Source organism: Thermobia domestica, chromosome 1 (genome assembly GCF_964235325.1).
Source record: "Thermobia domestica chromosome 1, izTheDome1.hap1.1, whole genome shotgun sequence".
Classification (NCBI taxonomy): domain Eukaryota; kingdom Metazoa; phylum Arthropoda; class Insecta; order Zygentoma; family Lepismatidae; genus Thermobia; species Thermobia domestica.
In genome coordinates this window covers 197973438-197998733 of record NC_137454.1, presented here as the reverse complement: position 1 = coordinate 197998733, position 25296 = coordinate 197973438, and the positions used below count along the sequence as shown (strand labels likewise).

The window sequence follows — 25296 nt, the reverse complement described above, 5'->3', positions numbered from 1 at the left end:
AAAATCAAGACTCCTTAACCAATATTCATACAGAAACAAACAGAAGTCATTCAATCATACTATAGGACTATTAGTAACTGATTTTAAAAGGCGAATTTTTGAAGAAAATATGAAATGCAAAGATTTGACTAAACGTCAGACTTTTACAAGTCAGACAGAAATAATATGTAACAGAAATAATAATATGCAACTTAATCAAATATTAGACAAAAGAATTTAATTAAAAATTAATTCACGTAGAAAGAAGGCTGCCTTCTTTCAAAATGGAAAGAATTTTCTTAATAAAAAATAACGGCAAAAATAGTTTAAGCCTAAACCATTAAATCATGTAATGATATATGCTGAAGATTTATTATTATTATTATTATTATTATTATTATTATTATTATTATTATTATTATTATTATTTCTTATCTAATCTATTTACATGAGGAAATTGAATATTCAAAATACACTACATAGGCCTATTCGGATTATGTTAAATTATTATATATAAGAACTAGAGTAAGATTATAAAGTATGAAATTGCAAGATCTATATTTAAACCTTATTCATAATTGAATATATTGTGTAATGACTTGTGAATCTTTAAACATCGATAAATGAGGAATTTACTTTCGATTTATTTATTTATTTATTTATTTATTTATTTATTTATTTATTTATTTATTTTTCGAAATTCATTTTTCAACGATTTTTGAATCTTTGAGATGGGACCTGTCGCCTCATGTAAACGGGAACGTTTTTGATAGAAATGACAATGCAAAGTTCGTCGTATTTACCAAAAAGGAACAGTATAAGTCACTTCGCTTCTCCAGGTTTTTTTTTATTATTATTATATATACTTCTACTGTAAAATTAATGTGTGGAAATGTTCTCTTTTGAAAGCAAACTATTCAAATGTTCTTTCAATGTTTTTATAACCACTTTATCAATTTATGGGGTTTATACTATGAATTGTGTAACACTGAAACTAGTGTTTGAAATTCAAGACTGAGAAAACTAATGTTACACATGAGACTCATAAAGTGTCTCGATTTCCACCCTAATTTTCGTCCCTTGGACACTAAATATCTACCTAGTTATATCATAAATGCTGTCACAAGTTTGAATGTGAATAACACAGAGAGTATTAACACCACGACAATTTATTTTGGTCATGTTTTACATTGATATGTTGTACACCTAACGCACCAATCATTTTTCGAAATGTCCCCCCTTGGCCTTGATGCAGGCACGAAGTTTGTCCGGCCACTGGTCAATGGCATTACGCACCACGTCCATGGGAAAATTGTTCACTGCTCAGGTCAAGTATTGTTTCAGACTGTCGACAGATGGATGCCGTTTATGGGAGAACTTTTCCCGAAGGGCTGCCCAAAGTTTGTAGTCCGACGGGTTAAGGTCCGGGCTGCTTGAAGGCCAATCAGCGGTAGAAATTAAGTCGGGGACGTTCCGTGCCAGCCAGTCCTGAGTTGTTTTCGCTTTGTGGCCTGGAGCGGAATCCTGCTGGAAGGTCCACCTTTCTCCAGGGAACATGGTAGCAGACCATTGTTTCACTATAGGGTTAGCACTGTGTCCTGGTACACCTTTGCAGATGTTTTAACACCTTGATCTCAAAAATGCAGCTGGGTTGTGCCTGAGTAGCTCACTCCCCACCAAACCATCATTGAGGCAGGATGATGTGCACACTGAACCCTTGGAGCTGCCTCGGCAGCTGCAGTAGATGACGTGGCATACACATCGTCATTTTGGGTGTTGTAGACCTGCTCAATTGTGAACATCTTTTCGTCAGTAAACAGAATCTTTCTGTGCAGATTGTTAGCGTAACGTCGCACCAGTCTCTTTGATTTAAGGACCCTCTGCGACATTAATATTTGGGTCAGAAAGTGACCAGTCGCCTCTTATACGCCCGTAGATGTAGGTCACTCCTGAGCACACGAGACATGGAATTTCCGCTGATGTTCATCTCAGCAGCCATCACACTTTGTGTTCGAACAGGATGTCTTCGAATTCTTGCTGCGACTGTTTTCTGGACCTGTGGTGTTCGTACCGTTCGTGGTCTGCCACTCCTTGCGCAGTCAGCTGCCGTTCCAGTCTCGGTGTATCGCTGTATGGCGCGATACACGTATCTCTTGCTGATTTGTAGGGTTTTCAGGAGGTTGAAAATCTCACCTGCTGTCTTCCCAACCTTGTGTAGTGCAATTACTGCTACACGACTTTCGTAATCGCCCCACTCCATCAGAACTCAGTACAATATCAACATATGTCATAAACAGTCAAACACACACTACATGCATCTTCCACTTTATACACAGATGGCAGCACTGTGCCACTCCGGATGCCTACAGCGCCACTCCAAACTTTGTGACAGTATTTATGATATAACTAGGTACAATCCTGAAATAAGAATACATTCTATACGCATCATCAGCAAGATCACCAGTTATTCTTCATCATCATATGGAAAACTAGGGTGAAAGGGCTCATTGATGGGCACAATTAATAATCAAGGATCTTGAGTGACAAAAACCGTAGCTGCCCGAAGATGAATGCTGGGCAGAAACATATTAATGGATTAGAAGAGTTATACAGTATTGAACACGTTGTTCACGATGCCAAGAGATTAAAATAACGCCTTTACACATTGAACGTTTGAATAAAGTTGAAGGATTACAAAAATTAATTTAGAATAATAAACGATATTACAATGTAAAATGTAATTTAAAATGTCTTGCCTTATTTCCCTTCCATAAAAAATGAAATCTCGAGTTTTACGTCCCACGATTAATTATGCCGGCTAGGCTAAAGGAGACGGTGATGATGAGAAATGAATGAAATGGTGGAATGAAGAAAGTGGAAGGAAACGGGAAAACCCCGGGGAAACCCACGCACACGGTGTTTGTCCACCACAAAGTTCACTTGCCAAAAGCAGGGTTTGAACCCGGGAACCCATGCACCAGAGATGAACGCTCTACCACTGAGCCACCACGGCCCCCATTTCCTTCCCATGTTCTAAATATTTAGTACATGTATTCACACAAAATTAAACAATTTCATAGTGTAAGTGACACAAGTTGGATTACTTGGTCACTTCTCTAGAAAAATAGAACGATTCTAGTTCAGGAATATGTACTTCGTAACCTTAGATAAATTATGTAATATAAACAATTTTGATATACTGTTTCATAACAAAATTATAGCACTCAATAAATAATTATTAATTTGGTTTTCGAAAAGTCACATATCTGATTTTAATAGAATTGTTTCTAAACTTACTCGTGTTAACTTACATTTCTCCCTTAATGAGTACTGCCCTTCCACAAGAAATCAATCAGCATTTAAAGATCTAATTAACTGTAACATTTCATCCATTAATTATCATTTTTAGGTAAAGAGCACGACATGGTTATTTCATGCGCTGATCTAGTTCGACACAACATAAAGTAATAATTGTGTTCCAATATTTTGTTTTTTACAATAAGATCAACCTATACGAAAACATATAACGAACTGGTGTTCCACATGACTAAGGTTACATATGTGCCTCGAATGAGCCATTCCAAGTAGAGTCCGACAAATGAAGCTTTGTGACTCATAAAGCAGCGTTTCCCAAACTCTTTTCAAGTGAGGACTACTTTTATTAGATAGAGTATTTCAGGGCTCATAGTAGTCTGGTCTCTTCTAAATAGTTGAAAAGTGACCAAAATCTCATTAAAAAAAAAACTTTAAACCTCGATGCCAAACTTGGCATAAATTGAACTTTACGTATTTTTTTTTTCAAGTACAATAGGGTCGGATAGATCATAGCTGAAATACGTAATGTTTTAACATGTTAAGATTAAAAATTATATTAAGTTTGTCAGTTAATAAAAAAATTGGATTACTTGTGTTTAGAGGTTCATTATTAATTACATACTTTGCATGGTTTTGCATTTCAACTTTGATCTGGATGGGGTAAGACCGATTTCTACATGTTCATTATGTCCAACAATACAAAATTAAAGTAATTAATACATAGCATCTAGATTACCATTAACCGGTAATAAATTTTTTTCTTGTACGATTGGTTTGTTACAAATTTTGTCTTGGTATCACATGATTGGAAACCATAGGTATGGATTCTATCAACATTCCGCATACAATGAAAAGTAAACTGTAAAAAGGTAATATATGTCATTCTCCTTTAATACAATAAGATCAAAGCAAATAATGTGGATTATGTTTATACCCTTATTATGAACTTTTGAAACAAATTACAAATGTTAACTAAAAATACAGTTGCATACAAAATTAAATAAAAAGCAGTAACAGGAACTTATGCTAACATAACATACGCTAGAAAACTGTGAATGCAAAACAAACATAAATCACATGAAAAAATTATTCTAACCCCAAAGACGTAACTTTTAGTGACAAACTTGAAAAAAAAAAAAAAAAAAAAAACTTTTAGTGACCAACTTGAAAAAAGTAACTTTTAGTTTTTTTAAAAAAAGTGACTCACTATGAGCCCTAGTATTTCACGGATCAGCCTACTTTTGTTTCCCTTTAAAAGCAAATTTATCATTATTTTTGTTTCGATCATATAGCAGTATACTTATATTTCAAATACGTAATTAATTAAATTTTCCTTATTTTTATATTGACATTGATAGGAGAAATAAATATTACCTTTTTTTAATTATTGAAAACTAAAATTATTTCAGGGTGGGGACAAAAATTACGGGTAAGAATTCCATGACTTTCCTGGTTTTCCAGAACATTTTTTGAAATTTTCCCTGATATGTAATTAGCTACACAAACCTTCCCATGTTGATGGAAAATCAAGACCAAGAAAATATGCCAACAATGATATATAAGGATTTAGATTTCTGGGCTTTCGGCATCTATGGCCTTTAGGTCGTCACGTATGAGGGATGAAGTCCCTCGGCGAGCACACTACACGGGGAAAGTGAAAGAAGCGGCCTGGGACCTATAAGTTAGGTATCACTCCGGCATTCACCTGGTGTGAATGAGGAAAACCCAGGAAAATCTCATTCAGGATGACGCCTGAAAAAGCTTTTTACTTTTTCGACCGAGTTCCCTCGGGAATTAACCCGGGACCGCTCGCACCGAAAGTGAGAGCGTTAGCAATTACGCTACACGGGCCCACGCGATGATAATAAGTAATATATTTTTCCCTAATCAACTAGAAAAATAATATAGAAACAAATGCAACGCATTTTATTATGAAATTACAAAACACCTCATAAAAGATTCCTGCACAAAGAAAGACATTCAACATCTTGAATTTGTAAGTTTAGTCACAAAGTTTCTTCACATATGAAAGGAAAAAATCACAGAGAGATACTGAAAAAGGTGGATGGACAGTTCGGATTCGAACGAAACTCTTTCAACTACCTCACAACTGTATCTGTTCTATTGCCATCTAATCAATTATTTTCAACTAGTTCAGCTAAAAGAGACTTCATGCAATTCATTTCATCAGACCATGCAGAAACATTACGATTAAGGAGTTTAAAAACAAATTTGTGTAGACACTTTATGCAATTTTTGCAAAAATCTAAAATGTCCAAATTCGTTGTTGGTTGACATTTCTTAAAGGCAGTATGCGTGGCTAAACCAACGTCAACGTTTTTCACAGGAAATAGATTTTCTTCATTTGCCACATTAATTTGTATACATGAACTCGAAGAACTAAAACCTTCTGGTTTTACAATCTATTTTCCATCACATTTTTTATCATGTCCGATAAAGTGTTGCAAAGAAATGGACTGGAAGGAGTCAGTCTGAAATTCAGTAAGGAAAGGTTCCAATTTTGAAACAAGATGCTTATTCCTAAACTTACATTAAAAGCGCTTATCTTCTTTAAACGTACTTGACACGATCTGATAGCTCGAAGAGCTCGGAACTTTCTTGTCCTTCCTGGCACGTTAAATATACAATAGAATATACAAATAAATATCAATTGCTCGCTGAGCAATACTATTTTCAAACCAAAACAGAACACAACTTCGCTGGAAAATTTTCTGAGTCTTTATAGGAGTGTACTCGGTAGGGCGTGCTGGAACATCGTTAAGTAAGTTCAGCAGAAATTCAACGATTCACCAGTTTGTTATTTCAACTGCAGCCTTAAATGCCCCACGCAAAGTAAGTAACCCACAGCTTTCTATATCAAGTATTTAGAGGATCATTATATTAACTCATGGAGGGAACAACCGTATTTTTAATCACAACAGTTTAACTGTCAGAGATCTTCTGAATATGCACACTGGATTATCTAACAGGAAGTTCTGGTGCAACTTGAGTTTGAGTGGTTTGAGTACAAGATCAAAGACTTTAAAAGTAAGAGAATGTATTGCTGTTCAGGAAGCGGACTGGGTAGCATCAGCGCGGTATCGGTCCCGAGTTCGAGTCTCGGTTCACTCATGCACTTTTTTTTTTTTAAATCATTATTACAGGATCATTTGGATGTGTCTTGATATATGACTAGAAAATGTGCAGTAATGTAATGTTTACATTAAAGCTATTCATTTTTTTTAAAAAAAAAGATTAAAAAGGTCTATTTCAAAACTATTCCAGAATCGCACATTTACGTGACCTTCAACAAAACTGAATTAGATCTCTGGTGATAACCGATAAACTAAAGTGTATGCTATTTTGTCACGCTGAAGCTGCATTTCCTGGTAATCTCTCTGTCTGAGAACATAAGTGATACTTTAGAAGCAGTGCGCACTGATGTTATGCCATTACACTTTGACTACGCCATATTAACTCTGTTTTTATAATGCTATATTTTACTAAGAACTCCTTTGTTTCGTCTCCAAACTCGTACCCACACGCATCACAGGAATCCACATTTGAGCACATTACATAACTAGAAACCTTTCAGTTCTGTACAGACGAAGTACAAATAGGATGACAGTCCACGTCGAAAGGTACTTCCTTGTTTTCTTGATTCACAAAGGCTTAACTGTTGCAAATATTGAAATGGCACTGTCATTTGCATAACTTATATGCTTTGCTTTTTATCTTTCATGTGACTTGTTACGCTTGCTATCATATGCTACTTAGTGAAAATATGTTCTCGGAAATACTGCGGCAAGCTCAAATTTTGTCAACTTGTACTTCCCGAATCCATGATAATGAATTATTTATCAATAAGGAAGGATTGAACGTGATCTTGCAATACTTGGAAATTGATATGCTTGTTATCTGCACAGGGACACTGGATACAACAAACACCGAATCCCACAACTACAGAATCTCTTCACTTTCGATCCTACCTCGTAACTTGAATAACCCTACTAAACCAACAGAACGCTGTTACTATGTACTCTGCCCCTTCGCTTCTCGAACGTCATTGTAACAATAAATTGTACACGAAAGAATGTTGTTGGCGACTGTATTAAATATTTTTCTTCTGCCACGTACATCGCCTCGATCCACTGCATATACGCCTCGATCCGACTTATATATTCTACCCTTTTTTGTCTCTCTCTCTTTTAGGGACACAGTTTTTGTGTTTAGACGTTTAAGCATTAATAATTTTCCAAAATAAATGAAAATGCTGAACTAAAGCACGATCTCGCGCTTAATACTTGATAATAAAGCGTATATACCTATTCTCATGTTGCTCTTTATTCATTTGGAATTTCTTGTAATAATGTCTTTATTGCTTTGTATTAACAATCAGTTTTGCACATTTGGGTATTTACAAAATTCTATTTTCCAGCAACGAATACTATCGCGAAAATAAACTAGATTCCCACGCCAGAAATCGAGCAGAGAACAGCTTATTCATGAGAAAAATACAATCGTATCACGGAACATTATTTACATGGGTGAAAGAAGTCAATCATTGTAAATTCGTTGTTTCACAATTCCCGAAGGCGCCTTACTGTTATTGACAGATAAAACTAATTGCTTAACAATTATACTTAACATTAAAGCATTAGTTTAACGTTCAATAAACGAGATAGTAATTAGTACGTTAATGACAAGAATGAAAGGAAAGTAAATAGGAGGAGAAACGGAAGAATCCCGAGAATACCAACTCACTCAGTGCTTACCAAAAAACACACATAGCCCACCTTGTTTTGAACGCAAGAACTTTGGTCCCAGAAGGGAACGCTCTACCGACTACAGCACCGAATTTATGTTAAAGTTAGTATCAATATGTACAATATTTCAAACCCACAATCTGGAATATGATCATTGCTTGAATCAATTTCTTCCATTCAATGTAACACGTGATAATGAACCATTGCAGTACAAAAGAATCTGCTTGCTTCCCTACGGATTTTGGCGAAACCGTAGTTCCAAAACCTACGGATTTTGGCGAAAATCAAGATACAGAACGGCAACATGGGAACATGATGAAGATTCCATTTACGACCTTTTCTCCTACGGTAAAGATATGAAGATGTCAACATTAAAACAAGAATTGCATATCATTACTTCCAAGTGTACTGGGAACTAATTATAATAGAGGATTACAATAATTTGAATGACTTCTTCTTGTCTTTCATTTCATTGTGAATTGCTAAAAGAATATCCATTCTTTGTTACGTATTTTTGAAGAGGGATGCTAGCAACAAGAGCAGACCTCGAAGACCACAGTTTGAGAAACGCTGCCATAGAGCATTTTAGTCATGATTAAGATAGTACTCAAGCCTTGATTTATACATGAGAAACCTGAAACGAAGAAAGTATATGTAATAAACTTTTATGTCTGTTAGGCGTAGGCACAAATTAAGATAAAATTTTCCTTCTAAGTTGTCATTTCATTTGTGCTTACATGGCCGAAAGAAATAGGCAGAAAATGAACTGATTCTCAATTTAAAAGGATGATGATGTAATGAAAAATAAAAATAAATAAATAAAATAGAAACTCCTTCTCACTCATTACAAATAACACAGATCTCCAGGAAAACTCAAAAGATGCCACGGAAATCCTCTTCCATTCCAACTCTACAAATAACACACTGTGCTTCTTGAACAATCACTTCAATTAAGGTTATCGTAAGTTGAAATTAAATTTCTCTAACAAGTCTCCTTCTAAAGATCTACAAACAAAAACTTATACCTTATTTGCCTAGTTGCTAAAGGTGGTGGTTAAGATAAACTACGATATTACTTCATATTTTATAATAAAAAGAACACGCATTTTTCTCTGCCAGAATAAACATTTGTTGTTTGCAGGCATCACAATATATAACATCAGGAATTAACATTAAGAAGAAGCAATGATTAAAACCAGAGACTTAATATTAGAAATATTTTCAAACTAAGGTTTTAGTTTTTTTCTTTTAATTGTAACTTCAGGAAACACTTACAAAGCAAACTGCTACAGAAAGAGAAAAGTTAATCCTACCTACAAACCCCTACTATAATGTATCAAGTGAATCCAAGATCTAAAGATAGAAATACAAGTAACCTCTGATACAGGGGGTCTTCCCGTTATATAGGAAGTCAAAAACAGAATTCCTAGAATCGACTCTGAATTCACAAAGTGAAAGGACAGAAGTCACTCGTTAGCAAATTCCAACACAGCGAATGTCGGTAATGTAAAATATAACAAACCTAATGGTTTCTACAAACATACAAAAGAAAATATATTGCAATATTTGCGGCACTTTTCAACTGTTATTTTTATCTCAGCAGGGAAAGGCAAAAGTAAGCAAAAAAATGGAGAAGCAAAGTAACCTGCTATGTTAACTGGTTATAAAATTTATACAACCATTATGAATAAATTGTAATATTCTAAACGATATTATTTAACACGAAGTCCTTAGAATGCTAGAGTACTCAAATGTTATCTAAAACCTCTTACCTCTCGAGTTGGCTTTTTGAACAGACTACAGTCCTTCGATCATGGGCTTGGCCAATGGAAAAAGTTTCAAGTTCTACAAATCCATCTTCTACCACCTTATGAATGAGGAAACGTCTGAAGTTGTTAACTGGTGGGAAAACCAGAACACTGTGGGCAAAAGAAAATAAAGATTCCTTAAAATCACTGTCTGAATGAGCTCACAAATTCACAGCAAATAATATTACATCACAATAAAGTTCACTTTTGTCCTGAGGTTATTTTATACCAATAACTGTAATTTGAAAATTCTACATGCAAAATGTGTTATCATCAACAGCAGCACAAGCCACAATATGTTACATCAACTCGAAGAGTTATTTTGCACATATGATGAATAGAATGACGCTGATAAGATAGATCTCTTAATCGATAAGCCGATTACAAAATACGTGATGACGTAATGTGCGGGATATAAAGTAGTCAATGACAGAAATTTCATATAGGCTGTTCCACACCATCTGTCTGGACGTAATGAGACGTACGAAACTTAAAACTAAATGAATAAATAAAAAATAAATCATGGTATTATCAGCATCTGTTGACTTTAGCTCTAAATATTTTATACTACAGTAAAAATATGGAAGTTGGCATGGTAAGGAGTGTATATTTGTCACTTTCAAGAAAGCAGGAGCAGTTACATCTGATTTCTAATGAATTTTCTCGAGACAGAAACATCAACTTAAAGATAAACTTGATTTCATGTTCATTAATAATTAGGTAAATACGCAGATCGAAGGTCATATTATCGACCTAGAAAGGTATAGCCATACTGCACGCTATATGTTGACCCTAACATTTGACATCTCCTTCCTTTGCATCGATGTTTTAAAAACTTGTATTCAAAAAGCTTGGCACAATGGGTTTCATTATATTTTCTCTTTGATGATATTGACAAAACTGCGAGTTTTCAACTTGCGACTCAACTATACTCCTTAAATCTCTTGTAATTTTACATACTCCTCTATCAAGTACATCAAATAAAATTAGAGTGAACAGTGAGTGTTGGATTAACTGCTTTAGTTTATATTAATGTTGCACTTCTAAGTACGTTGCCAAGAGTCCTAAAATCTTCATTTCTGACATTCTACCCACACACAAAAGGTTAGCTGAAAATAATGACTTTAATGAGTTTTGGTTATGTGCAATAAATAATAATCTGGGAAAACTGTATCAATTAATGGTAATGAATTTCAATAACTTCCGTAACAGAAAATACTGTCGATTCAAAATCAAGTTTCACGAATGAGTTTCAAATGTCGGAAGGATTCCTTACTTCTGTTATTTATATCATAAAAGAGAGTTTTTAAGTAATGTGTGCCCCTAGGCAAAGCACAAAATTTAACGCTTCCTGATATATATATAAAAGTATGGATTTTGATCTTAGCCGGATACTTTTTAAGATTAAGCACTTGTTTCACTTATGAGACGAAGCATTAAGACTTCTCTCTCTCCTCACGTAACATTTTTTTATTATTATATAACTACCAAATTTGTGGTTGATTTGCATGTAACTGTAACGCAAGCAAAGAGAAAATCTCAATTAAATAGATCCTTACAAAATCTTGCAACTTGCCTTGTTTTTCGAAAATTCACAAATAAAACTATTATAGTCAGTTTATAATGTAATTTGGTTTTCAAAGTACAAAACTCCTAAGTCGTTCAAAAGATCCTCTGTTAATGTCGATCTGAATTAATTTTTCCCTCTTTCCAAAATGAGAAAGATCGTTCACCTGATACGTTTGAAGCACTCGTTCACAGGAACATCTCAAGACGAATTCAACATTCATTTAGATGAATTCAAGTTCCCTCCCCTCATCCCTTTTGACAGTCCGACGGTCATCTTCTTCATTTCTGGTTGGTTTATGAATCTCCACTTCCGCCTGCTTTTATTCAGAGGAAGGGGCTGTTTCCTTATTGAGTTTTCCTACTACTACTTTTCTCTAGTGACAATACTTCCACTGTCAGCTTGATTACATTTAGCGATTTCAGATGATCTCGGAAATGGGCGCACTTATTCGCAAAGGGTTTTTCTAAGAATATCTGTGACTGAAGTCTTACTGCAGCTATATCTAACTCAAGAATATTCCTAAACAGTAAGATGTTAAATTACTAAGAAACAAAGTGTTGCGCGCAAATGATTGACGATGAACAAAAATAAAACCACATAAAACATTAAAATAAATTAAAACAGTAATAATTTCTCAATTATCAATTTAAGTTTATTACTTGTGACTCGGCGCCCCTTGATGGGTGCCTATGGTCACCTTATGGTAAAACCGCCACTGCTTATAACAAAGTATTACTCGTCTGATTTTTCTCTGCATGCGGCGAAGTTGGGAACTAACTTCCTTGTTTACAAGTTGTAGGAGCAAACATGGCAGGGTCGTCAGAGGTACTAGTTTCTTGAGATTTCTTTTATGGTCAGGTTTTCGAGAAAATCAAAAGGATATGAACAGAAATATTTTCATTCAGTATCGCTTAACACTGTGTTGATGGTGCCGGCAGGAGGGAAATGATATGCATGGTATACTCTATGAGGGAAACGGGGTTGTTTGATGGCAGAAGATCTAGCTGAGGCACAAGGCCTGTTACTTTGTAGGAAGACGTCCTGGCAACCCTATAAAGGAATACAGAAAACCATTCTTTCCTTCCCTCCCACCACGCCCTTCTCCCAGTGACAAAACATAAACACAACAGCAGCGCCACTACAAAACAAATGCACAGACTCGTGTGACGGGTAATAGACACTGAGCAGATATCACCAGTGTCGCAAAATGGCCCGGGCGTACCACAATGATAGACTGGGACAGGAGAGTGATGAAAAAAGGGTGGTACGATCAAATTGCCGTCAACCGACACATGTCATCCATCAGGAGTTTCAAACGATAATGAGCATATACCGTTACCGACATCTATGCAATCTCATTACCGGTGCATGATCATTACCGACATCTGTGCAATCAACTGTAACGCTGTTTGAGTCCCGTCCGAATCGTCCCAATTCACCAGCAGCACTGGGTGCCGCCTTGAGGAGCGTATGGGACAACATAACGATTGGAAAGACTGCCCGGGAGAGTGCACGCTTGTGATCCAGGCTACCGGTCGTCCGACACGAGTCATCAAGTTTCTTGTTCTACCAGGTGGGCAATTAGGAAATGAGACTGGGTCTGTAAAAACAAATGAATAAGTGGAATCAACTTATCTCGGTCTATTCAAAGTAGAAACCTCCTTTGTCCACACCCACTTATGCACGATTCATTAAGTCACGGACTACTGGAAGCCCTGGACTGGAATGGTATTCAAGGTTCTCGTTACTGTTTTCTGGGTTGTAGAAATATCGTCAGAAGAGGCAACCTTTCATAGGTGCTATTAATTAGGGGATGAAACGTCTGGTGAGTGTACGGGATGTTGTGACACACAAACACTTATATGGGCCAAAAACTCACGAACACAATGACTGTTACGTGCTGATGTATTCTCATGCAACAGCTTCCAGTTAACCTTTTGTCACTCGCACCAAATTTAGCAACATAACTACTCGCGCGTTTGCTTTTTTCCAACATTGACATTTTGAGATACAAACAATATATTTAGTAAACTTATTTGAAGTAATGCATGCAATTGTTGAGTAAATACTTAGGATATTTGGAATTGTTACTATAGTGCTGTCAAAATGTCTTGATCCGTGGCAAAAATGCGAACTAAAGTTCAAACCATCGACACATCCACGCGTTGAGCCAATAAGGGTTCAGGTGTTGCTAAACGAGAGAGAGCCTTGGCGAAAGGGAGTGGATTCCTTCAGCCGATAGCAACACTTGGAACAGAAAACTAGGTGTCAAGTCAATGTGGTATATCTATAGCTTGTCAATATCTCTTCTCTGAGATCGGCTTTCGAAATCATCGAATCTAATGCCCTGAGTAACAGTAAAAAGCTCGTGTAACTCATTGCTGCTCTTACGATTGGAATTCCTGTTCCGTCACATGTCCACAGTGATCGTACATCACGTGCTCCTTTCTTTTGGCAATCAAATAAAGACGTCGAAATAAAGTCATTAATTTTGCTCTTGAAGTTGCTGTACAGTTGCAGTGCGTTCTTCGCCGAAACTTGTTCGTAATTTATCCAAATAATTGTTAGTACATTTTACAATTTTATCAATCACGGCTATATCGATAAATTTCGAAAAAAAAAAAAAAAAAACTGTTTACTCAGTGACACCCTTAGCAGTAAACTTCGGTTCTAGCATCTTTTTCACAATGTTTTTACACTTTGTCTTTGCTGATGCTGCCAGTTACTATTTACATTTTGTTTTCCTGTCTTTCCCAATGAAACAATATTTTCACTGTAACTGTAATTCACATCCATATCGTTTGCATCTGAATCTGCATCTACACTGTTCTTATCTGCTTCACTATCATGATCAATATCATCTTCATTCACTTTTTCATTACTTCAATCCGCATCACTTTCAGCAGCCACTAATTTTCGATAGTTAACATCAGACTCATCATTAATATTGTCAAGCCACTTCTCTATCTCACTTCTATTCAAGAAGCGAGACGTTGCTTAGAAAAACAAAACTTCACTCATAAGCAATAATTATCACATTAACGAACGCGCGTTGGAAAATTTCAAACTCCATAAAAATATATGTTTGCTAGTGTTATCACGGAACTACTCGCGCGTTTGAAAAAAGCAAACGCAGACGAAACTATTTCCTCAACCTGTACTGGAAGCTACTACAATTGCAGCACGTCAGCGAGCTTTAGGGTGAAAGAGGGGAAGGAGCCACTTGAGGAATAGCAGTGAGGGTGACTCCGCTAATGCGACCCCATTCGTAAAAATCATTAGTTTTTACTCACCTGTTTGCTTTTTTCCAACAGCGCCAGTGACAAAAGGTTAAGGCCATTCAGATACTCAAGTCTCATACATGTGATTATTCGTATCACACGTTTCAGAACTTCTACATAGAAGCCCCATGTAAAATTTTGGCCACTGGGTATAAATTCCCGAGCCTTTACTATCGTAAAGAAAAAAAAAATATATTGAATATTCTTCCACTCAGCACTTTGTTGTTTGTTTCCCCGGATAGTACGAGAAAACCCACGTTTCGTCCTCCGTTGATGTTCTAGATGAAATCTGGCCCCCTTTTAGCAGCGGTCATCAGTCCCTGGTAATGCACTGCACCTCCGTTAAGGAGTGGAGCACGAAATGGACACACAGCTTCCGTTTCTTTTAACTTTTCGTTATTATTTGGCGAACAGTGCTGATTCAAAATAATATCCCGAACTTCTTCATCATTTCAGTTGTTCTGACAGATCTGCTTCAAAACTTGGACGCTCCTCATCGTACACAGATGGGTCCATGACATTTGGGCGCAAAACCTTTTATCCAAATAGGTTTACCTACCTATATATGTCATAGTGAATTTCATAACTAGAGCCTGGATGTTTAGGCTCTGGGAATTTCGAAACTCTTGCACAGATAATTTTGCAAACACTAAAAAATAGCATCTTTAACACAGCAAAGTTTCTGCAAGTTATGCACAATTTGTCTCTACCAGTTGAAAAGAAATAGGAAGGAACTGCAGCAGACTCTCGACTATCCGGGTCGCGATATCTGTATTTCGTACTGGTTTAGTTTTAAAAGAATTTCTTTTTAATAAAATAATACATGCAATAAAGAAATGTAATTTGTGTTAAAAAAAAACGCACTTTTTCGTTAATGTTCAGTTATTTTAAAGATGTGACTATATATTTATAGTGCACTGTGTATTTAAAACAGAAATCGTAGAATTTATCTTAAAATTTGTACAATACTGTACATATGTTCATTTCTGCACTTTCATTTTCTATAATAAATTATTAAAACGCATGGTACAAGAGTAACAGCATTATTTCCAATAAGGATGTGGAATCTGTATGATAGAGTTTTCAACGACCATAGTTAAGAACGAACACCACGCCGAAGCAGCTCATCGTGGACTGCAATCAGAGCTCCAAATGGGCCATCCGTCGATTTGGCGCTTTCTTGATGCACTTAGGAGGACACAAAAAAAGCTGAACTTACTGTACGATGCAATGCTTCGAGGAGAAGAGTCGCCCAAGAAAAGAAGAAAATATATTCAGACAGATGAAAGGATTCGCTATATTGCACAGAATTTTGAAATTGTTGACATTGTAGAATACTTGCGGGCTTTGACCCATAATTCCGTCATGGAATAATAATGTGATGATTAGTATAACCCAAGACAAAAATAAATTTTTCAATATCTATATTATATTTCACTGTTGTTTCCTTTCCAATTATCTCTGTTGCAAATATAGTAATACACGGTAATACAATGTTATTAATAGCTATGCAGTTATGAATATCCAAAATGCCCATTTCTTTACGTTAGAGATGATATAAAGGTAACTTCACTGAAGTTTATTTTAAGGTGTCATAGGATGCCTACAGCAAATTTTATTTCAGTCCAATACAGATTCATGCTGAAAAAAAAAAAAAAAAAAATCTGCGGATCATGATCTCCGATTTTCCTGAAAGTAGGATATATTAATCTTGAAACAAAATAATTAGATTCGTTTTTTTTTTTTTTTCGTTTTGCATTATACAAAAATTTACTAGAACCAAACCAAGCATTTAATGCAACTGGGACTTTCAGTGACTGTTTACCACAGAACATACTATAATGTAACGAAAATTTTGTGTTTGAAGATAGCTTTTTAAAGAAAAGTGGGATGAAATTTTACCTTTTTAAATATTTTAAGTTGTGCAGTTATTTGTTTATCTCTGTGATATTAGTGCCTATTTTCGAAACTTTTAGTACGTAGACATCCGGGTTCCAGGTATGAAATACATTATAACCCATTTAAGTAGATTAACCTATTTAGATATACGGCTTTGCGCCCAAACACAATGCTCTGTACACATACTCCTTACAGTATTAAGACTCTTATGTCATTCAAAACACAGCAACGAGAAAGGCAATTGTTCCGGCAGGAATTTTTTGCATCACCTCAAGTGGTTCCGCTGGAGTTTTTCCTAAGCGTACACGAAACTCGTTATTTTGCTATTTATTCCATTGTTCAAATTGTGACGAGGTATCACAATACCAGTCTAAGTGAGCCGCGTCACGCACCATACTGACAACAAGGCGAGCTATTTAGAACTTTCTGAACATATTCCCACAATTAGTCGAGCTAGGAATTTCTGCACATATTTCTAAGGTCACAAGCAAGATTCATCAATATGAAAAACTTCAGTGTCGAAACTAACTTCGCAGGAAAAAAAAAAAAAAAGTCAGTCTCGTTTCTTAGTTACTGCACTGCGAATATTTGTATTCATAAACGCTTAGTGTTTTTATACATTGAAAAAGTAGAATTTGTTGTTAGACATTTAAATTTGTTCATAAATTGAAACAAACTATCGAAATTATTGATAAGTAAAACATCGTGCTTTTATAGGTTATTTGATATCTACCTCTTGATATCGATCTTGTTACAAAACAAGGGGGGCGCGGTGGCTCAGTGGTAGAGCGTTCACCTCTGGTGCTTGGGGTCCCGGGTTCGATCCCAGCCCCCGCCAAGTGAACTTTGTGGTGGACAAACACTGTGCTCGTGGGTTTTCTCGGGGTTCTCCCGTTTCCTCCCACTTTCTTCATTCCACCATTTCACTCATCTCTCATCATCACCGTCTCCTTTAGCCTAACCGGCATAACCGTGGGACGTAAAATTTACAGATTTCATTTCATTTCATTGTTACAAAACAATGTCAATCATATAATCACAAGTAAATGTACTTCTTAAAGCAAGCTATTAGGTTATTTTTTTTTCTTTTTAATCACAATCTTGAAATTACGTACCGGTTATTATTATTCCTCTCACACGACTATACTACGTGAATCCAAACATAATTATGGATATTTTTTTTTTTAACTTTCATCAATCATAACAATCGAAAAATTCCATTAATACTTTACTAATATAGACACAAACCATTAGCCTTACTTAGCATGACCAAAAATAACTTCAGAATTCAACATTTAAACAACTAGGCAGCGAAGGAAAAAGATCTTGGTAATATAATTCTCAGTTACCGAATTACTACAGATGCTATTGGTAGAAATGAACACAATGAATTCCAGAGTTAAAACTATTCAGTATTCTAAACTTGGTGACCGCAAAAACAGTTAGTAACTGCTTAATCATACGACACATTATAACGGTACCGTACTGATTACAATCTCTGTTGTCAAAGATATGATTAACTGTGATTTTGTTTATTTCTAAATAACAATAACAATAATATAACCAAAAAGATCATAAAAGCAATCATCCCAGAAACAAGGACCCGCCAGTAAATATAATTCAATAAGCAATCGATCTATATAACAGTCTTTCCCACAGGCAGCTCAATCAACACTGTATGCACCCGTGAATTTAGATATATCCATTTCATAAAACACACACTATTTGGTAACGACTAGACCCCTTACAGTGGAGCTCCACGTTACGTAAATTTAATCTCTTCATCTGTTTACTCGTCGTAAGTTATTTTCGAAAACTAACATCATGTGCTCATCCATGTGGGTTAGCGTCCAATTCACACATATGTAAAGTACAGTATTAATACAAATGTAAACATGGGATATTATACAATGGTATGCAAAACTTAAGGATGAGGCAGATAAGTAATTTTACATAGTCAATGGAAGTGAATGAAATCTTGGCAGCATGTTGGGAAAGGTCTCCTATACGTACACATGCTACAAGATATTTCATGTCAGGACAGTGTGTCCGTAGCGCCGAATGGGTCTGCCCCGACACGAAGCAATTGAATGAAAGGTATGAAACAACGTGTATCAATCAGAGGATTGTTAAGTTGCATCGTGGTGGTGTTGCTCACAACATGGTCCGGGAACAACATTTGGATGACTTCACACGGGGAAGAATCATCGAGAAACTGGTAGAAGGAAGAGGTCACAGAGGAGTTTGATATTGCCCACAACATTGATTCACGTGCACGGTGAGCGTTTCGAACCACATCTAATGCTGTGCAAAGAACCTGGTGATCAACAACAGTCAACTAAAACAGCAAACAACCGCTACATTGTACAGTAAGAGACACTTCTGGATGGTAACCCATATGGAAATTTACAGCAAAAGTGTACCATCCAGAAGTGTCCCTTACTGTACAGTCATGTCCAAAATGATTGTCGCATATCTATAAATGTCTTCTTGTAAGAATATAATTTGATAATGATTTTGTAGGGTACTTTTAATACAGATACTATGTGTATAATAGGGAAATATATATTTGTGGTAAATTTCATAGGAAAAGAATTATAAATACGAAAATTAGAATGATTAAAACAAAATGTTGCTAAATGGACAAGAAAGTTTTATTGTTCTTATTTACTGCTCTTTTGCTTTATTACTATGATTTGGCATGAAATCATTACTTTTTAATATAATGTTTAGAAGATAATAATGTTTTAATGCTTAATAAGAAAACTAAGCTTACAATATAGCCGACTATTCAAAATGATCTTAGTTTTAATGAAAGAAATATAGTTTTCTACGTCTGCGTAAAAAACTGGTTTTCTACATGACGTATATTACTAGTAAATTACGCGTAATTTATGTAAAATACGTAACAAGTAAATTACCTTGCCAACCCTGACTACAATACAATCAGATTAACAGCGTTGCCAACAAAACATAATTATTCCAATTATTACGTAATTCACGTAATTATACTGCTAAAAACAAAATTGATGTCGGAATCTCATATATATTTATTTATATATTATCCGATCGAACGCTTTGTTCAGATAACCGAACAGTTTAGGTAGGGTAATGAAATTAAGTTTGTGCAATTACATGTTCAGCTGGTTGAAACTCCAACTAGCCTACTTGGGGGAGGGGAGTCAACATTTAAATGAATCTGCCTACTATATGCACATATATGTACTGTATATGACCACTATATGTTGTATAAATTTCAACCCGAAAGTATGATCTAAAACACAGCTTTCTTTTAATTACATAGCCCTAAATACATGTATATACGAACTTTTGTTAATGTTAATAAAGATTACGTAATTCAAATTACGCATTTAACGAATACTTAGAGTAGCTCTCTTGTTATGCAGCATTGCACATTGAAGATGATACAGTCAAAAACATCGAAAAACAACAAAATATGGATGTTTCTACGACAGTAAAATGCAAGAAAGACGGACGAGGAAACACACATTTAAAGTATCTTAGTGTCAAATGCTAACGTCATCATATGACGTATTTCAGTCAAGTAAAAACAAAGTTACAATAAAATAAAAATTTGACTTTCTTCAAAGGACTTTATTTCGAAAAAATGTTTAGGTAACTATCACATCCAATTATGTAGATGGATTTAAAGAGATGTAAAGATCATAATGCCGTTTACAATAATTTAATATCTCAGCATGTTCCGTAGATATTATAACAATTGTAAAAATTGCTATATTACTTAAAATGGCTTATTTATGGTAACTTTCGAAAACCATTTTGTTTTCGTTTGCTTCTGTAACATTCCAACAGTAGTTTTTGGCAGGTGTAATTACAACACCTTCTTGGAAATACATAATTTTGAACAGTGTTGAAAACTTTATTAGTGTTTATCATATTTTCAGAACGGTTAAAGATACCAAATTGCCGTAAACGGCATTATGATCTTTACGTCTATTGAAAACATCTCTATGATTGGACAAAGTACGTACCTAAGCAGTTTTTCGTTTAAAAAAAAAAAAAAAAAGCTTTTGAAAAAGATCAAATTTTCAAGCCTTTGTAATTTTGTTCCTATTCATTAAAAGGCCATTATACCATGATCATAGAATTAGACACTTAAGAACTTTGTGCATTGACCCGTCTGTCTCTCTTCCGTTATTGTTATACATGTCACCGAAATTTAGATGTTTGTGATACTGTAGCGACCTTTGTTTGCAATACTGAATAACACGTACGAGATTGTAAGCTTTCGTCTGACATGTAGATTTGAAATGGGTAATAATACGAGGGAGGATCAGAAGCTAAGGTTACAAGGTCGATATTTCTATAGAGTTTTATCTGTTATAGAGGAATGAGGAGTGTGTGATAATTTTAACACCTGGAGTTGGCAGCTGTGCAGTTTCAGCCATTCTCCACATATGGCGCTAGTTGTAGGCAAACACAAATAGCGGCTCGTTTAAAAAACTGGTCTCACGAAGAAGTTCGCTCAGTTATTCGATTTCTGAGGGTGAAACATGTAACCACGGTTGAAATTCACTGGCAGCTGATAGAGGTTTACGGAGAGACTGTAATGTCAGTATGTAGCAGAATGGTGTCGAAAGTTTGCGGCTGGCAGAAGAAACGTCCCGAGGAGCGCAGTGGCCGACCCAGTACGACATCTAACATCACCAATCACCCTCCCTACAGCCCGGACCTCGCTTCAAGCGACTTTCATGTGTTCCCGCACTTGAAAGAGCACCTAGGAGGCCGTCGCTTTGCTTCAGACGAGGAGGTGGAACACTCCGTGAAAACGCAAGGACAGAATTTTTACAAGGAGGGAATCTTCAAACTCATCCCACTATGTGACAAGTGCCTCAACCGATATCGAGACTATGTCGAAAAATAACTTAATGCATGTACTATCTGTTGGCTGTATTGGTTTATGAAAATAATATATACATGTTTCACTACAGGCTTCGTAACCTTATTTTCTGATCACCCCTCGTAACTTGACCTAGTGCCATTAAAAAAAAACGTAACTTTACGTTGGTGTGGCAACACTGTTGACCTAGTGATATCTCAGGGTATACCAATTTCCCCTTGCCGATATTTGTATGATACAAAAATTCAACGTTTTTTTGTCTATTAGTTTTAAAGTTATAGGGGCGTATGAACTTAAATGGTTCGCCCTATATATATATATATATATTAGTTCCTTAAATTTATATTTGCCATAATTTCAGCTCCGCGTTTTTATTACACATATAAATAATGAGCAGAAGCATAAATTCAATATTGTAAAATCCGAAGGTGAAAGGAAAATCTGTCAGTATTCCCCACAAATCCACAACAGTACGGTACTTCAGATAGCAATTACATTATGAAACATTACAAAACAATACGATAGGGATTGATGGTTAAAAAAAAAAAAAAAAAAAAAAGTTTCACTCATACATATTTATAGGGCATGTAAATAATTCACTCAAATATACCTTAGTCTCTCATGCTTGAGAAAACATTAATTATGAAGAGAACAATCTTTGATCTTATTTCTAAGATATAACCACGTGCCTGATTACGCGGTCAAGGTCGATACTGAATGCGTACAACGACTTGGCATTACTTATATCTTTTTTCTTACTAGGTCAAAACTAGTTACCATAAATTCATTCATGAACAATCGCAAGAATGTCCCCCCGTCTAACAATATTGACTTTCCACAGAGATTACGCTGTCAGCTCAAGTAAGTGGTTGATTACAGTTTACCTACTTTCCAAACACTGAATTATCATTGTGATTTTGTGATGGAGAACCGCAAATTTAAATACATGCGTAAGTTTATGTTGCTTAAATACTACGGCGATACCACTGGAAACAAACTACACTGCTAAAAACGAAATTGATGTCGGAATTTCATTCTTATTTATTTACATACTATCCGATCAAACACTTTGTTCAGATAACCGAACAGTTAGGTAGGATAATGAAATTAAGTTCGTGCAATTACATCTTCAGCTGGTTGAAACTCCAACTAGCCTACCTGGGGGAGGGGGGATCAACATTTAATTGAATATTGCCTACTATATGCACATCCATGTACTGTATATAACCACTATATGTTGTATAAATTTCGACCCGAAAGTCTGATCTAAAACATAGGCTTCTTTTTAATTACATAGCCCTAAATACATACATATACAAATTTTTGTTAACATTAATCAAGACTTCCGCATTATCTTGGACAATATCTCAAGAAGTTCCTACCAAGCAAATTTCAGTTCTCGAGACCAGTGGTTCTCAGCCGATGTGTCACGACACACTGGTGTGTCACCCAGTTCCCTAAGGTGTGTCGCGAAATTTTAGAATTTAAAAATAACGAATAATTTAATAATAATTAGTTAAAATCGAGACAGACTGTGCCAGTCAACACCTCCAGGGACGGCAATAATGCTCAGTGCTAAATAGAGTTAACCACCAGAATGACTACTAGAAGTTCTGTTGTTGTCTCCCAGGACATTTTGGTTTTGCTACTTTATTTAGATTAATCGGCCGGTGGCAATCTACTGCCGACTTATAAATAAATTTTACTTTAGCACGCAATCCCCTTCCCCAATCAATATACAAGTTCTTATATAATGGCAGTGTCTATTAAGAACGAGGAAGAACTACGGGAAAACGAAGGAGCTGCTAAGTAATGTGAACTCTGGCGCCACCCATGACTACGGAGCACTGATATCAGCATGATAGGGATTCAGTAAAAACAGATCAATTCATGAGATGGGTTGGTAAGTATGAATCGGTGTGAAGTAATGATTGTATAGAGGAAAGACAAACTGCACATTTGTTTTTAAAAAAAACTGATTACACTAGTACAATATTCAGATTGTTGCCACTTTTCTGAGTATGAATATTTTCGCAAAATACTTTCATTTCAAGTAATATAATCTATAAATTATATAAGGAATAAGATTTTAGTTGAAAATGATAGCAACAATTCAGGATCGTCAACAAAGATATACAATCAAGTCTTATCACCATCACAATCCACCGGTAAACTGATGAACAAAGGTCCCTGATTAATTCTTTACGGAGTCCTACCGTTTTAGTATGTTAAACCTGTTAACATGAATGAAAATATAAAAGTACACTACACTTGCCAGTCGCGATAGGCTAACGTAGCTCACGATCGATAAAGATTAAGACTTTACACTTCCATAACATCGGTACTTTTAGGAGGAGATACACGGCCGTTTCCAAATGATAAGTTACATGGCCTTAAGCAGACTTTCAGCGAAGTCCAATTGGATTTAAGTGTTATTATCAAATTGCGGCAGGCAGTACTGCATTCTGACTTCTCATAGTAGTGCGTATGTTGTCAGTAACAGATGCGCTACCCAAGAAGCAGGGTATTAGCATATTAATTGCTCACTCTGGTAATTAGAAAAATAATTATGAATAGATACGTGCAAACCGCATCTTTTTATGTCAATTAGTTATAACGATACACGATTGTAAAAATTTCTACATAAAACAATCAGAAAAACTTTTAACGTAAGTCGAGTCTCGCGCTTAATTCCCAATGTATTTTAATTAGATATATGAAATGGAACTCATAATTCTTATTACAGTATAGCAGACTTCCTCAACTTATTTCATATCACGACCCTCTTTTATCATATTGTATTGGCATCGACCCCTCATATGTAATATTCGGTTTGTAATAACCTTTTTGATTATGGTTGCCTATCCCTTATAGTTGTTGAGTTGATTTTGAGTTTAACGTTCTTTTCAGCAACGAGGCTATATGAGACGGGAACTACTGATTAACGTGGAATCCGAATCACATGAGCTCCCGACGTCCCTTATAGTTGTATTTGTATTCAATATGAAGGTTTTTACGAAGTTTCTTCCCTTTTTATTCCGATTGTTTGTTTGTATACAACTTCGTTTAACATTCTTTGTTGTATTTCACAATAAGTAAGGTTGAAATAAAATGCCTTCCAAAATAAAAATCAGAATAATCTTTAAAAATAATTTTCCCCAATTCCAGATTCAAATTATGTTTATCTTTTTCTTCACAACCCCGTACGGGTCTCGATCCGCAGGTTGAGAAATCCCGAAGTGATGAAATAAATTACCTTATATAAAGTCTGTATGCAGTCAGATATACACGTTACGAAATAGCGTATTATAGTAAGAACAAAAAGGATAAAAATTCGTAAGGTTGTTTAGCAACTGATTTTAAATTAGAGTCTTTGTTATTCGATATCGGAAACGCAATCTTTTTCTTCACATTTCACCAGTTTCCTTTGTTTTCTCCTCTACCGAGGTCCAAGAACATCCAAACATGTGTAAATGGACAATTGTATCTCTCGGAAAGAATCGTACCCAAAAACAAATAATAGTTTTGTAATACGTAGGAATCAGAAGGGATGTTTTTGAGCGGGAGTGTTATATATGATGAAAACTGTTAAGGAAGGAAAGAAGCTAGCTATGTAGGAACGTGGTCTCTTTGGTTTTTGTAAACAATATGCGTTAGTTCTTTATTTGTTTCCTTGGTAGTTCGTGTATTTTTTCAAAAGCACATTTGAAAACTGTCTCTAACCAAACCGCATACATGTAGTGCTAGAATTAAAAAAAAAAAAAAAAAAAAAAACTATGAAGCCAAGCTTAAACAC

General features: G+C 35.5%; 1 protein-coding gene across 4 annotated transcripts in view; it reads right to left on the bottom strand.

Annotated features, from left to right (window-relative positions):
- The window catches only part of LOC145692692 (uncharacterized), a 180533-nt gene that overhangs the window by 37444 nt on the left and 117793 nt on the right, over nt 1-25296 (bottom strand). For all 4 annotated transcript variants that reach the window (XM_081768104.1, XM_081768095.1, XM_081768085.1 and 1 more), the window contains exon 2: nt 9833-9979. Coding sequence is in view for 1 of the 4 variants with exons in the window: in XM_081768085.1 (XP_081624211.1) it covers nt 9833-9979 (147 nt within the window). In the remaining 3 variants the exon portion in view is untranslated. The remainder of the gene's footprint in view (nt 1-9832; nt 9980-25296) is intronic.